We start from the raw sequence: 13,334 nt of genomic DNA, 5'->3' as shown, positions 1-13,334 counted from the left end.
GTACAATGAATATGATTGAACACCGGAGAAGTACAGTGTAGGAGGTGTCTAATTGAAACGGAAACAAACATTTTGGCAAAAATGTTGTAAGAAATCTGAAGCGAGACACACAAACATGTTATGAGAGGTTTGGTCATGATTAGCGTTGTCACAATTATTACATAATTGTCTAATCACAATTATTTGAGATAATCACAATTATGTTGTCATAATCATCATAATCGTTTTCATGTTGAAAAATGTTCATACATAGAAAAGCAGAAATAGCAGATCAGCTATTCCCTTTTTTAAAGGAGCATTCAGTGATTTGGGTCATTTGGAAAACTACCCAGTCCGCCCCGGTAACAAAATGTGCACATGCACACGCTCTACAGTGGGGGAAAGTGCAACAGCATGTGCACCAAGGCCCGCCCCCACACATGATTGGAGGAAGGCCCCTCTCATCCTGATTGGATGAAGGCTTTGCCAGTCGCCACCAAAACTGAAACTAGGGTTTTGACCCCAGGGGCTCACTGGGGACAGGGAGGAACTCCTTATATGGTCAGCACACTCTATAGTAGGGAGGATTATCCAAATAAAAAGAAAAAAGTGATATTTGAATGAAGCGAAATCACTGAATATACCTTTAAGTATAAAATGTATACAAATGTCAGTCATTTCTTGATATAGTTCAGTTATTTGTCATGCACTTTTTCATTACGAAGCCTAAAAGGCAAACACAAAATGTAATTTCTATTCATAACGTTCCAATTTCCATCACCAAAAAAACACAATTAAATCGTTGATCACAATTATTTGTGTGCCAAATAATGGTCAACTTAAACGTGTCATCGTGACAGCCCTATCCTACTATAAATGCGCCACGTCTCTGCGTGTGTGCGTGCGTGCGTGCGTAAGTGTGTGTACGGTTGTAATGCAAGTAAATCAAGAACCGTTTGACCCACCGACTTCACATTCGACACACGCGTTCCACACCCCCACAGGGAGTGCAGTGCCAGGTATCGAGTCGGTCGGACCCACGGTTCTCCAGAACCATCACAAAAGGCTCTGGTCAGGCTCTGCCAGTGGGCCTAATGAGGCCAACTCCTTTCACCTGTGCAATTTCCAGCCTCTGCCTCAGCCAATTGAGGCTCAACCAATCAGGCTCTGCCAGTGGGCCGAATTGATTGCCAAGTACACTTTTCAGTTTGCAGTCTTCACACACACAGGCACATACACAGATCTCCATGTGGGACACAGAGCGGGTGCTATGACAACGTATATCATTAGGTTCCCAAGTTACATCGTTCCAAAGTAGGCCGGCCGGCCGACTAGTTCTAATAAATGACACACACCCTATCCAGTTCCTGCAGGAAGGACAGGGCAGCATCACAGGCCTGGAGGTAGCAGGACAGGCTCTCCTCCTCTCTCTCCGACAGACGCACACGGGACACCGCAGAGACCAGCTGGTGGTCCAGGGACAGACCTGAGAGACAGAGACATTTAGGTGTCTTATAGCGGGACACCGCAGACATCAGCTGGTGGTTCAGGGACAGACCTGAGAGACAGAGACATGGGTGTCTTACAACAGGGCTCTTCAACGGTTTTCAGGCCAAAGACCCCTTAGCTAAGAGAGAGAGACAAAGCAGGGACCCTCGCATTACATATAATATAAACTTTTTCATAGATTTCATATATAACTTCATAGACTTGTTTGACAGCACTATCAGTGTATGTTGGATTCAATACTGTCAATACTTCCACCAGGGTTTTTTCCCCTGCATAATTTTAAACCAAATAAATTGGTTCAGATTCCTAAAAGTTAAACTGGGAACAAAAAAGACTTCTTCTTGCCCTGAAGTCAAGTGGGAACCAAAGTGGATGTGTCACTATTCAGGTTGTGTAACAGACCCTGAGACGAAATGCTTTTATTTTGAAAGGCTGTGCAGGCTCACAGGAAGCACGCTCACTCACCAGAGACACAATGACAGATAAAGACAGCCCAGTGTGAGTAGGGGGAAATGTTTGCTCATGTTTGGAACAGATCAATGAAAGAAGTCTAATATCATCTGAGGAACGGGATGAAACGGACATCCAAATGGATCAAAGTGAGTGCAGACAAATATCACAGATATGACATTGAAATGGAACTATTTGGATTTTAATTCTTTGATTTATTTGGTTTAGTGGCTTTCCTGAAACTCATGGTCCGTTGATGCCATGCTTCTGGGATGCGACATACCAAAGCCTACACGGGTTGTGCAGTCGACGCGCTGTGATTGGCCAGTCGCTGTGATTGACAGCCTAACCCTAACCCTAACCTTAACCTCAGTAAACTTAACTTGCCCGGGGGCGTGGTTATAAACACAACCCGTGTAGGACTTAGTATGTACTGTAGCTTCTGGGACACCTGGTAATGGCAGTTTAGCACCTAGCTGGAAGAGGGAACAAGGTGAATAATGTAATTTATGGTTATTTGTTTCTGTCGTTTTATTCTTATTGTTTATTATTGTAATTGGTATTTCCTCATGTGGTTTTTGGTATGCACCTTCTATCGGAAAAGTATTTGTTTGACAGTTTATCTTGATTATGTGTTTTGTGCTTTGTTTTTAGTTTTCACGTTGATTAATAAAGAACCATCATACATCATCAGTCGGCTTCAAACTAATTTACCAGCTCTGTCTGCTACAGGTTGGAAGACGCAGATGTGATGTAAACCATCATACATTTTTTTTAAAGCTATTATCTTGGGTAGAAAAGGGGCCTTAGTGAACTTCCTCTGTACTTGACTGTTCTTTTTTCCCCTCTATACCAAAATGCCTCACAACGCCAGCGTTGTGAGCTTGTAGATCTGCTAGTTTTTGGCTAAAGTTCCCCTAGGGATGCTAGGGTTCAAGTGGTTAAGCTAAAATAATATCCTATCACATTAGGTGGCCCCCCCTGTAGTAACTCTGAGGCCCCCCTAGGGGGTCCCGGACCCCCTGTTCAAGTCCCCTGTTTTACAGGGAAGGATTCTCTGCGGTTAGCAGATGAGACAGACTGCACGCAAACACAGGTCCAGAGCCTGGGAATCCAATCCACGACATTGCATTTATGTCATGTGTATTCAAGATGCAATCCACAGCTTGTTTGTGCGAATAAAATGTTATTTTAAACAATCTGTATGGTGAAACTAACACAACTGCGGTGGTTGGAGGTGGTCTACCGATTGAGACTTTCAGATCCTGTGGTTGGACTCGCCTGAAACTCAAATGGAAACAATGGAAACTCGCATTCCCAAAACGTGCTCTCCGTTATCGCCCCAACAGCAAGAATTCAGGCACATGCGTGGGGGGGGGACCCGTGTTTGGATCCTGTGGATTTCTGGAGATGTCCGTGCTTCCTTTGGAATCCTTATCTGGATCCCATGTATAGGACATGAAAGTTACAGATTGCAGTTTTACACTGCCTGGGGATAATCTAAAGTAATTATTTAAGCAATTCTGTTTGGACAGTGGAGTGGAGTGAAACAGAAAATAAACAGACTAGATGACATTTACCAAAGCAAGGTTTTGAGCCAAATCCATGATGATGTTATTTATTAAGTGGTCAGTGCACAAACTGGATGATTCCCTACCTCAGGGAAACCAAGGCCATGTCCAGCAGCATGCCAGAGCAAGCTGCTGAATGCAGTTACAACTCAGTCACACCAGCCCCAAAGATAGAAATAGAAGACAAAAGGCCACTCTGGTGGTGGAGAAATATCACTCCAACGTTTTTGAGACCATGACCTTATAGCTGAGAGAGAGAGAGCTGAAGCAGGGAGCCCCACTACAATTGTGTTGCAGTTTAAACTTTTTTTGAGTGGTGCAACCACTCCCTTACTGAGCTATGTGTGTGTGGGTGGCTGGCTGGGTGGGTGTGTGCGTCTGAGCACAAAAACAGCAAGGTTGTTTTTTACCACCTGTGCACAACCTAACACACACACAAACACACGCACATATTAACTGTATATATGGTGATTTTTCGGGTGTGCCAGTACAGTACAGTACAGTACAGTACAGTAGAGGGTACAGTAGAGGGACCCCCACACAGTAACTCTGTCATTTCTCAACCATTTCGGACACGGGGCGGCTCGCCGGAATCGGGCCGGCACCCTGGGTGCGTTCCTGGCACCACTCACATCAGTGAATTAATATTTTTTTGGTTTATTTCGGTCTTTTAACCACTTTAACCCTCAGTACTTTGCTCTTTCCCCCCTCTACACAAGACCTCTTTGCCGAAAATAGCCGATCTACAATTTGTAGATCTGCTATTTCCGGCTAATGTTACCCTCAGAATAGGGATTCCAGGTTATAAGTGGTTAATGTAAAAAAAGAAACAAAGTTCCTATCACACAGATTTGGCGACTGCCCTATAGTAACTCTGAGGACCCCCTAGGGGTCCCGGACCCCCTATTGAAGACCCCCTGCTCTAACATTTCCACACACAATTCCTGGAAAAGCCATGGCATTTTTTTGAATGTTGTGTTTTCCATGCCTGGAAACATGATAGGAATCACGTCGTATACTCAAACTCGTAACCCCCAACCTCAGTTTCTTCAGCCAGAAAGAAACATTATCAAAGGAAACCATTGCCGCTTGCTTCCAGTTTGCGAGTATAAGGACCCAAACAGCACATTTCCTGATTATATTAAGCCATCTGTGATAAGTGCACTGGACTAGGACATGACCTAGAGTGAAATCAGCTATTCACCAAAGAAGGTAACGTTTGAGCCCGGTCAGAAACCATGGAAAGTATTATTGATACCAAAGGGATGCCGTCTTAACCCAACCTGAAGCCGATTTTACAAATACCTTCTGAAGCAGTAGTTCTTTCAAGATCTTCCAAAAAATATGATCAAAAATAGCTGAGCTTGTATATCTGCTATTTTTGAATTGCCAGTGGAAAAACCCTTACAATGACATAGATGTTTAACCCATTTAGACCTGAGGACGATTCTACAAATGCCTTCTAAAACCTCATGTTTCTATGTCAGTGGTTCTCAAACATTTTCATGTCAAGGACCCCCAAAAATATATGTAATTGGCCTCCGACCCCCATCTGAAAATATGTTGTTCCAGGGACCCGAAAGAATATATATTCCAAATTTGCGCCACATTTTCACGATTTTTCAAAAAATTGCTTATCTACAAGCGTGTAATGGAAATGTATTATAAGGCTTATGACCTGCCAAGTGTTTTGCCTGACGGTAATACTTCTTTTACCCTGTATGGCTGCATCTGTACTTTAACTGCTGCTTCCTCATGCCTCTTAATTTCCCCCACGGGATCATCTATCTAATAGTGGAAACACACAACTCTGAGTTTAGCAAGAAGGAAAACAGCAAAAAAAATCATCTGGCTCCAACTGGAGCCAGATGATCAACAAACATTGTTGGTTTAAAAACATACAGTAACTGAAAAAAGTGACTTGTAACTAAATATAGTTACAGCTATACAGTAGTACTCTATAGCTGGGTGGGGCGTGAGAACCCTTTATTTACCCCGTTAGAACCCTTTATTTACCCAGGGTAGTAGCTGAGCACAATTGCTCATTTTCAGCAACGCCCTGCACATAGAGAAAGAAAGACAGACAGACAGACAGACAGACAGACTAAAAACCTGGGAGCTGACCAGTACAACCACAGTCTTATACTGTTGGCCACTAAGCAGTGGCCAACAGTATAAGACTGAGCAGTTGAGGGTTCAGTGCCTTGCTCAAGGGCACTTCAGCGGTGTTGGGTTGCTGCAGGGTAGGAGTAGGACAGTATGATGTAGAAGTTGTAGGGTCAATGTTTTCGTATATGTGGTTTCAGTGGAAGTGCTGCTTGAGGTTGGCGGGGGTTTGTACACTCTCTGTCGCCGAGTTAAATGAACATAGATTTTACAATATAAATTGGGGTTCCCAGAGATAGAAATGCCATTATAAATGGGGGATCCTTTGACCTAATGCAGGTCAAACTGGGGGTCCTTGAAATGAAACTGGTTGAGAATCAGAATCAAAATCAACTTTATTGTCACAGCACAGTGTACTTGTGACATCACAGTGTCACAAGTAAAAAAAGTGGGTGAAATTCGTTTCACTGCTAGAGCCGTAAAAATCTTCTCTTATGGGTGTCCCTGGCTTATCTTTTCAAATGGGGGTCTGTGGACTAATACGTGTCAATGTGGGGGTCCTTGATATGAAAAAGTGCACTTGTCTCGTGCAGCATATACAAGGATGAATACATTTTTATTCTGCTTCATCATCGTGGCCAAAACATCACTTCCAAATGTGTCCAAATGGCCCGTCTGTCTGTCTGTCTGTCGTTGCTGTTGGGAAATCTCTCCATCCATATTTCAACACTTTGTTTCTATCATGCCCTACTTTAACACACTACAGCAAAAGTATACAATGTATAATGCATCACATACATTTATACAAGTATGTGCTTAAAAAGCTTTTAAAATAGAGAAATAGAAGCGCTGCAGGAATCAGTCCGTGGCTCTTATAAGATGGGTGCTCTTTGGTGATACAGTTACAGATAGACCCTGACGAGTGACGAAGACCTTGTAGGTCGAAACAAGTTGGTCATTCTTTGTTGTCTTGCAAATAAATCATTTATATTTTTTCCTTGGAAGTGTGCCTTGGAATACTTTTTTCTTTGCAAGTCTGCATTTTACACCTTTTAGAAATTAAGCAGTACCACCTTGGAGATGGAAGAAAATAACCTTTTTGTCTATATACATATGTGCTTGTGACTAAATAATAACTACCGGTACATTGGATTTGTTGGAACATGGGTTTCCATTTCCTGAAAAGTAATGCTTTTGGACATAGACGGTTTCCACCAGGGACGTGCACACATAGACATCAAAGAGGGCTTTTCAGCCCCTGCCCTTTTACCCGTCTGTAAAACAACTGCCCTCTCCAGACCACGAATGCAGCATTTACTATGGTGAAAGAAATGCAAATGCCACTCCTTTCCATGCCATACCGGAAGGCAGCATTCAGGAAAATAGCTTCTTTCCCGAAGTCTCCTGAACTTGGAACGCGTTGAAAAATGTGTTTCTAAATCCATGTCGTTATACACCGCATCTCCAGTAGATAAAGAGTGCTGGCTTGCGCCCCGAAAATAGCCGATCTAAAAGCTCTCAACGCGTTGCAGTGCGACGTGTTGTGAGCTTGTAGATCTGCTATTTTCGCTATTTTTGTTCAAAAGTGCCCTCTTACGAGATTTCAGCCCCTGCCTCTCTATATCACTCTCTGCAGTCTGCAGAGCCCCGGTTTCCACCCGACAGACAGTGACGTCTTGCTGATCGCGACCGCACTGAGGGAATACAGACGAGCCAGGCCATCTTGGTCCAGATGGCCCGGCCTGATGTCAGTTAGCGGACTTATTGCTCCAAATAAATGTCGGGTTGCGGCAAGGAACCTCCAGGATTGCAGGAAGCACAGCGGGGAGGCTAGCTAGCGCCTCGAAGCCAGACGCCAGGCGTAATCAAATAAGCAGACAGCTGCCAACAGACGAGATATCATCATCGTCCAAATATTCATATCTGACTACATTCCCACAACAATATACTCTGTATACAGTACGTGGAAAACAGTGGAAGGAAACTATGCGATGTCAGGGCAAGAGGCTGTCTCCAATTATTATAACATGTTGATTCCCTGTGGATGTTCCTATGGATGTTCCTATTCTCACGCGTGTTCCTGGGGCAAGCATTCGGCAAAATAGCAGATTTACAAGCTCACAATGCGATGTAATGTAATGTGTTGCATTACATCCGAACTTCGCTTACTGATGATAATATAACAAACTCTCATTGCATCTTGATAAAACAGAATCATTTTCTTTTTGGGTCTAACCACTCCCTTAGTAGGGTAAATTATTTCAATATCAGAATGGACGACATTGTAATCTCTTGCAAAAATGAGGTTACATATCAGGTCAACAAGGGCGATCAAAAAAGTAAATCAAAGGACAAGATTAGAATCTCCTCCTTTGTTAACAAGAGAGCTCTCAGGACATTAGCTGGAGCTCTTATTCAGCCATTATTTGACTACACCTGTACCTCCTAGTCGAAAAAAGAAAAGCAAATTGTCGGTGTTTCCATTAAACTGATAAAATGCGCATATGAAATAAGTTCTTGAAATATGCAGTAGGTGGCACTGTTTTGCCAGTAAAGTGAGGCTCATGTATTGTAAAGTAGTCCTAACCCATGTTCACACCATTGATTTGATGCGCTTTGTGCGTGCTCTCAGTTTAACGGACGGGACCCCATATACTGCGCTGTAATCTGATCCCCGGTCAGCGGCTGACCGACCGTCAGCCAGTCTACAGCAGCTCGCCAGCGGGCATCTGCTGCTTTCACAGTATTGACGACACCTACAGTCAAAGAGCGTACAAAGAACGATTTGTTGTGTAATGCTTGTCTTAATATATTCGGGGCACATGTAGCCTATATGTCGCGGGACTCGATTGGAGCATACTGGTCGTTTATACTGTAAATTGATATATACACCATATATGGTGCCCAGGTCTCGTGACATCATGTGACATCATCAGGGATGGAGATGTGGAGACCCTGATGTCATAGTAAATGTGACCTGCTGTCGCAGTTAAGACCATCTATGGAGATCCCATGATGTCACCAATGTTGGCCAGCAACTCTACATCTGACCTCAAACCCCTAGATCTCCATATCTGGATATATGTCAGAAGAACCTGTTCTGACATTCCATATGTTGATCCTTCCCCATCCATCCTTCCTCTTCGATGTCTCCCTTTTGACTGTATATATACCTGTCCATTCAAACTTCAAACTCGAGCCTGCCCCAAAGTTATTAGTGCAGCCGCGCCCGGCAGACGGCGAAAACTAGAGGCCCACCTGTCCATTCAAACTTAGACGGGCCTGCAGTGCTAAGTTATTAGTCTTAAAATATCTGGGTAGGGAAATTCCATTTATTGTTGCCCTAGTCTGCACTGATGTACAGCATAATGTGTGTGACAATGAGTAATCGGAAAATGCACTTTATTTAGAATGATTCACTGATGAATAAGCCTCATGACTGGCAGTCGTCAGGTCTTTCAAATACTATCTTCATGGAGGACTACTAGCGGAACACAACAAAACTCAGTGATTCTATGAGCGGATGGCTTGATCATGTTAATCGGACTAAATTATGAACACGATCCCATTTTAGGAATGGGGTGGGGATGTGCATCATCATCACCTTGGAGAAAGCTCAAAGCAGACGGAGCCAACAGGGCAAAAAGACACAGGGAGGCATTGTCAACCAGGCCAAATCCAATTCACAATTTTCCCCCCTTCTACATTAGTGGACGCAATTAGAAATAGTCTGCGTCATTCACTGATTCACTGCGCTGAGGATAAGGCTCCACTGATACTGAGTGAATATTGCAGTTTGATAAGAAGAAGGATCCTAGGCTCCAACATATACAGCAGTTCATACTTGTACAAAGTGAAATCCTGTGTTACAGTGAGTAGTAAAAATGCACCAAAATGGTACAATGTTTACTCTGTCAGAGTTGAATCAACATTGAGGATTTTACTGTGCACCTTCTGTTCTTTTCTGAGATAACAATCAGCCAACTGAAGATCATATTATTTTCCAGATGCATTACGTTCTCCCAATGGCATTTCAACAAGCTCCCTTCCATTTATGACTATACTGAACCTATACAAGGCAAGGCCATTATCATTTTAGGGGTTGTAATAATTCCTGCTGCTGAGGAGGAAATTCATGCAGCAAGCTGTTCAAACTTTCCTGTGGTGTGCCAAGCTCTTGTGCTATCTCTGCAATATCTGTATTCTTAGGCCAAACAACACGAGGCTTTTATGGGTAAGAAAAACATGTAAGGGTGTGTCAGGTTTAAACTCTTTGTTTACCATTGTGCCAAAGACAATAAGATTTCAGGGGAGAAAACAATCCTCACACTAAAGAAAGGTGATAGGAGATTAAATGCATTTACTGTCATTTGTACAAGACCTATTTCTCAACCAAAATAAAGAACTACTATCATTTTTCAGGAAATGAAAATTGTACATTTTTCAGGAAATGAAAAATTTACATTTTTCAGGAAATGAAAAATTTACATTTTTCAGGAAATGAAAAATGTACATTTTTCAGGAAATTAAAAATTAATTTTTTTCAGGAAATTAAGAAAACCTTTATATAACTTTATATATTGTCAATTACTTCCATGAGAGGGGGAGAGGTGGTGGAGTTAGTTGCTTTAGCAGACATTTTGAGGGTCCAATGGAGTTAAGAGGTTTTGTCCTGAGCACTTTTTACTACTTTCCATTGGTTCAATATTTTTCGAAACAACACACAGACGTAAAGGGTGTTCAATAGCACCGATGTATGCCAAAAAATTGAGTTATGAGGTTTCCTCCCGACAGCAACGATACTGCAGCCACTATATGAATCATACCAAGAATCAACTCTATATGCTGGCTACATTGCAGTGGTGGAAAGTAACTAAGTACTTTTACTTAAGTACTGTACTTAAGTAAAATGTTTAGAGTATTTCCAATTTCCAGTACTTTTACTTCTACTCCACTACATCTCAGAGCCAAAATTTGTACTTTTACTACACTACAAGTATTTGAAAACTTTAGTTAAGTACATTTTGATGCCGATTCTTTTGTACTTTTACTCAAGTAAATTGCAGCATTGGTACTTTTACTTAAGTAAAACAATTGAGTACTTTTTTTCCACCACTGCTACCGTACATTGTATCCACTCTCAGAAGCCTATAGGCCTACCTTTAATAACGAAAGCCTCGGCCAGCAGACGCAGATGGTAGACGGGCTGGTCGTCCTGCGTGAACTCGTCGATGCCCACCCTGGCACACATACCCTGGGCATCTCTGTACCGGCCCTGGACATAGTGGAGCTTGGCCATCAGTAGTAGAGCCTCATTCACGTACCTGGGCTAAAGGCAGAGGAACACATACACACACACACACACAGGGCCAAAGACTTGGTTTATCTGCTCTAGCAGGTAACAAATCATAATTTGTTCAGCGGCGGTCAGTGGATGGAAACATTTTAAACTGGTGAAAAGATGAAGCTGGTAAAAATGCACCATGCCAATGATCTGTAGACACGCACGCACGCACGCACGCACGCGCGCACACACACACGCACACACTTTCACTTGAAGTTGAGTAATATTTGACCAGGAGTATCTATACTTTGACTCAAGGGCTGGGGTTCAGAACTTTGTCCGTCACTGCTACCGTACGCAATTGGAATACACTTCAGGCAGGTATTAAGAGTAGCAGTTCCTTGAGCAGCTTCACAACTAAAGTGTAAACTTAAATAAACATGCAATCACTATTATGTGGATTGTATTTTATTCGATAGCTAATCGTAATCCTAATGCACGACCCTATATGCACATATGCCTTTCTACACTTTTATATCACTTTTATATCCCCCAATGTCTATTGTCATGATGTGCTGTACTTTTATATTGTTATCGTGGATTGTGTGGCTTATTATATATGTATTAACTGTAACCTCAGAGAAAATAATATATGAAATGTGAATATGAAAATATGAGCCTGCGGCGCTCCAAATAAGATTAACCAATGGTACAACGGGAATGAAGAAATAGCCAGCACACAAGAAATGTCACATGGTTGATTTATGTCCGTCAGAGGTAAATAAAACATGTAAAAAGGACATTTCTTGTGTGCTGGCTATTTCTTCAATCCTATTTACACCTTGATGGCCCGGACCTATTTATAGCGCCCGGACCACTTTTACCGGGGCACCGGAAGTTGTTGTGAATGTCTCTGTAGCAGCTAACAATAGCCACACCACTCTAGAGTCGATCGACAACAACGGGAGGTAAGAATAAATCTATCGCGACTAGCGACTGGACCGCGGAGCGCCGTCTAACACAGGATCTTTTTTCATAATTAGATGGGATGATTTAGATCGCGAGTTATGAACGTTTTAAGATTTTCGTTTTCGTCCGCTAAACAGGCAGGGAACATTTTCGATGACGTGTCACTGTTGTGCAACACCGAGGATTGGGCAACAAGCGCTCCTAGGCTGTGGAGCGATGCGATCGGTTTAACTGTAAACTGCCAATGAAAATTAGCTGAAGCTATATTTGGTTCATAAAATGTTTCATTTTGTACGTGGTCCCTTTCAAAGGAAGAAAGAAATGCCAACTTTTAAACTTGCATCATAGTTTATAATCTATGCATGTCAAAAATATATTTTTTCAGCAAATCAGCTACGCTAACCTGTAGTGATGGTGTCAGGGTAGGAGTTTCATTGAGGCGATGAAGGCCATGGCTGCCGTGCCTCCTCAGTTTGAATGAGGAGGCCCTGCAGCCACATCCGCTCTGCCCCAAATGATTTCACCCTCTGCCTCTTTCCTGTCAATACGTTATTTAGACCAGGGATTCTCAACCCCAATTATTATTTTGTCTTTGTAACTGAATGGCTGGAAAATGGAAATTTAGAGTTTACATAGTACACATAGTGCATGCATAACCTTTCCTTAATGATTATATCTGGTTTCAGTATTTATTTATGATGTATTTTCGCTATTATTAAAGTTAAGTGAAACGCCATATTCACATATTTGCAGTAGGCTTGCTTTTTCGAGCCTGGACTATATATGATGAATTTTGATGATAGTTTGACAAAGGTCTATAGTACCGGCAGCCAGCCAACCAAGAGACCTCAAACTCATCCTGATGTTCCAAAGCCGCAAAGCTGTGACATTAACCTACAGTATATGGTCCAAGGAACCCCCAAAACATGACACTGCAACGCCCCCATGCAGACACAAAGCTGTGACATTAACCTACAGTATATGGTCCAAGGAACCCCCAAAACATGACACTGCAACGCCCCCATGCAGACACAAAGCTGTGACATTAACCTACAGTATATGGTCCAAGGAACCCCCAAAACATGACACTGCAACGCCCCCAGACACAAAGCTGTGACATTAACCTACAGTATATGGTCCAAGGAACCCCAAAACATGACACTGCAACGCCCCCAGACACAAAGCTGTGACATTAACCTACAGTATATGGTCCAAGGAACCCCAAAACATGACACTGCAACGCCCCCAGACACAAAGCTGTGACATTAACCTACAGTATATGGTCCAAGGAACCCCAAAACATAACACTGCAACGCCCCCAGACAGACAGAAAGATCTACTTTTCTCCTCTTCTTTTGGCAGCTGAGCACATTTTTTTAAGTCCGGTTATTTGGACAAAGGGGAAAAAGTCGAGAATATTATACAATTGTATTCTTAGTATCATACATGCACACTATTCACTAAAT

At 42.5% G+C, this 13,334-nt stretch overlaps 2 protein-coding genes across 2 annotated transcripts in view; one reads left to right on the top strand and one right to left on the bottom strand.

The window, feature by feature from the left end:
• Window positions 1-13,334, top strand: part of LOC306930557 (homeobox protein Nkx-2.5-like) — a gene marked incomplete at its 5' end in the record, with an annotated part of 401,119 nt that overhangs the window by 358,357 nt on the left and 29,428 nt on the right. The window lies entirely within an intron of this gene.
• Window positions 1-13,334, bottom strand: part of ttc7a (tetratricopeptide repeat domain 7A) — a gene marked incomplete at both ends in the record, with an annotated part of 116,443 nt that overhangs the window by 99,934 nt on the left and 3,175 nt on the right. The window contains 2 exon segments of the mRNA XM_079511563.1: window positions 1,335-1,465; window positions 10,776-10,944. Coding sequence (XP_079367689.1) covers window positions 1,335-1,465; window positions 10,776-10,944 — 300 coding nt within the window.

This window comes from Electrona antarctica (genome assembly GCF_951216825.1).
Source record: "Electrona antarctica genome assembly, chromosome: 10".
NCBI classification, from domain to species: Eukaryota; Metazoa; Chordata; class Actinopteri; order Myctophiformes; family Myctophidae; genus Electrona; species Electrona antarctica.
This window is presented reverse-complemented; position numbering and strand designations above follow the sequence as displayed.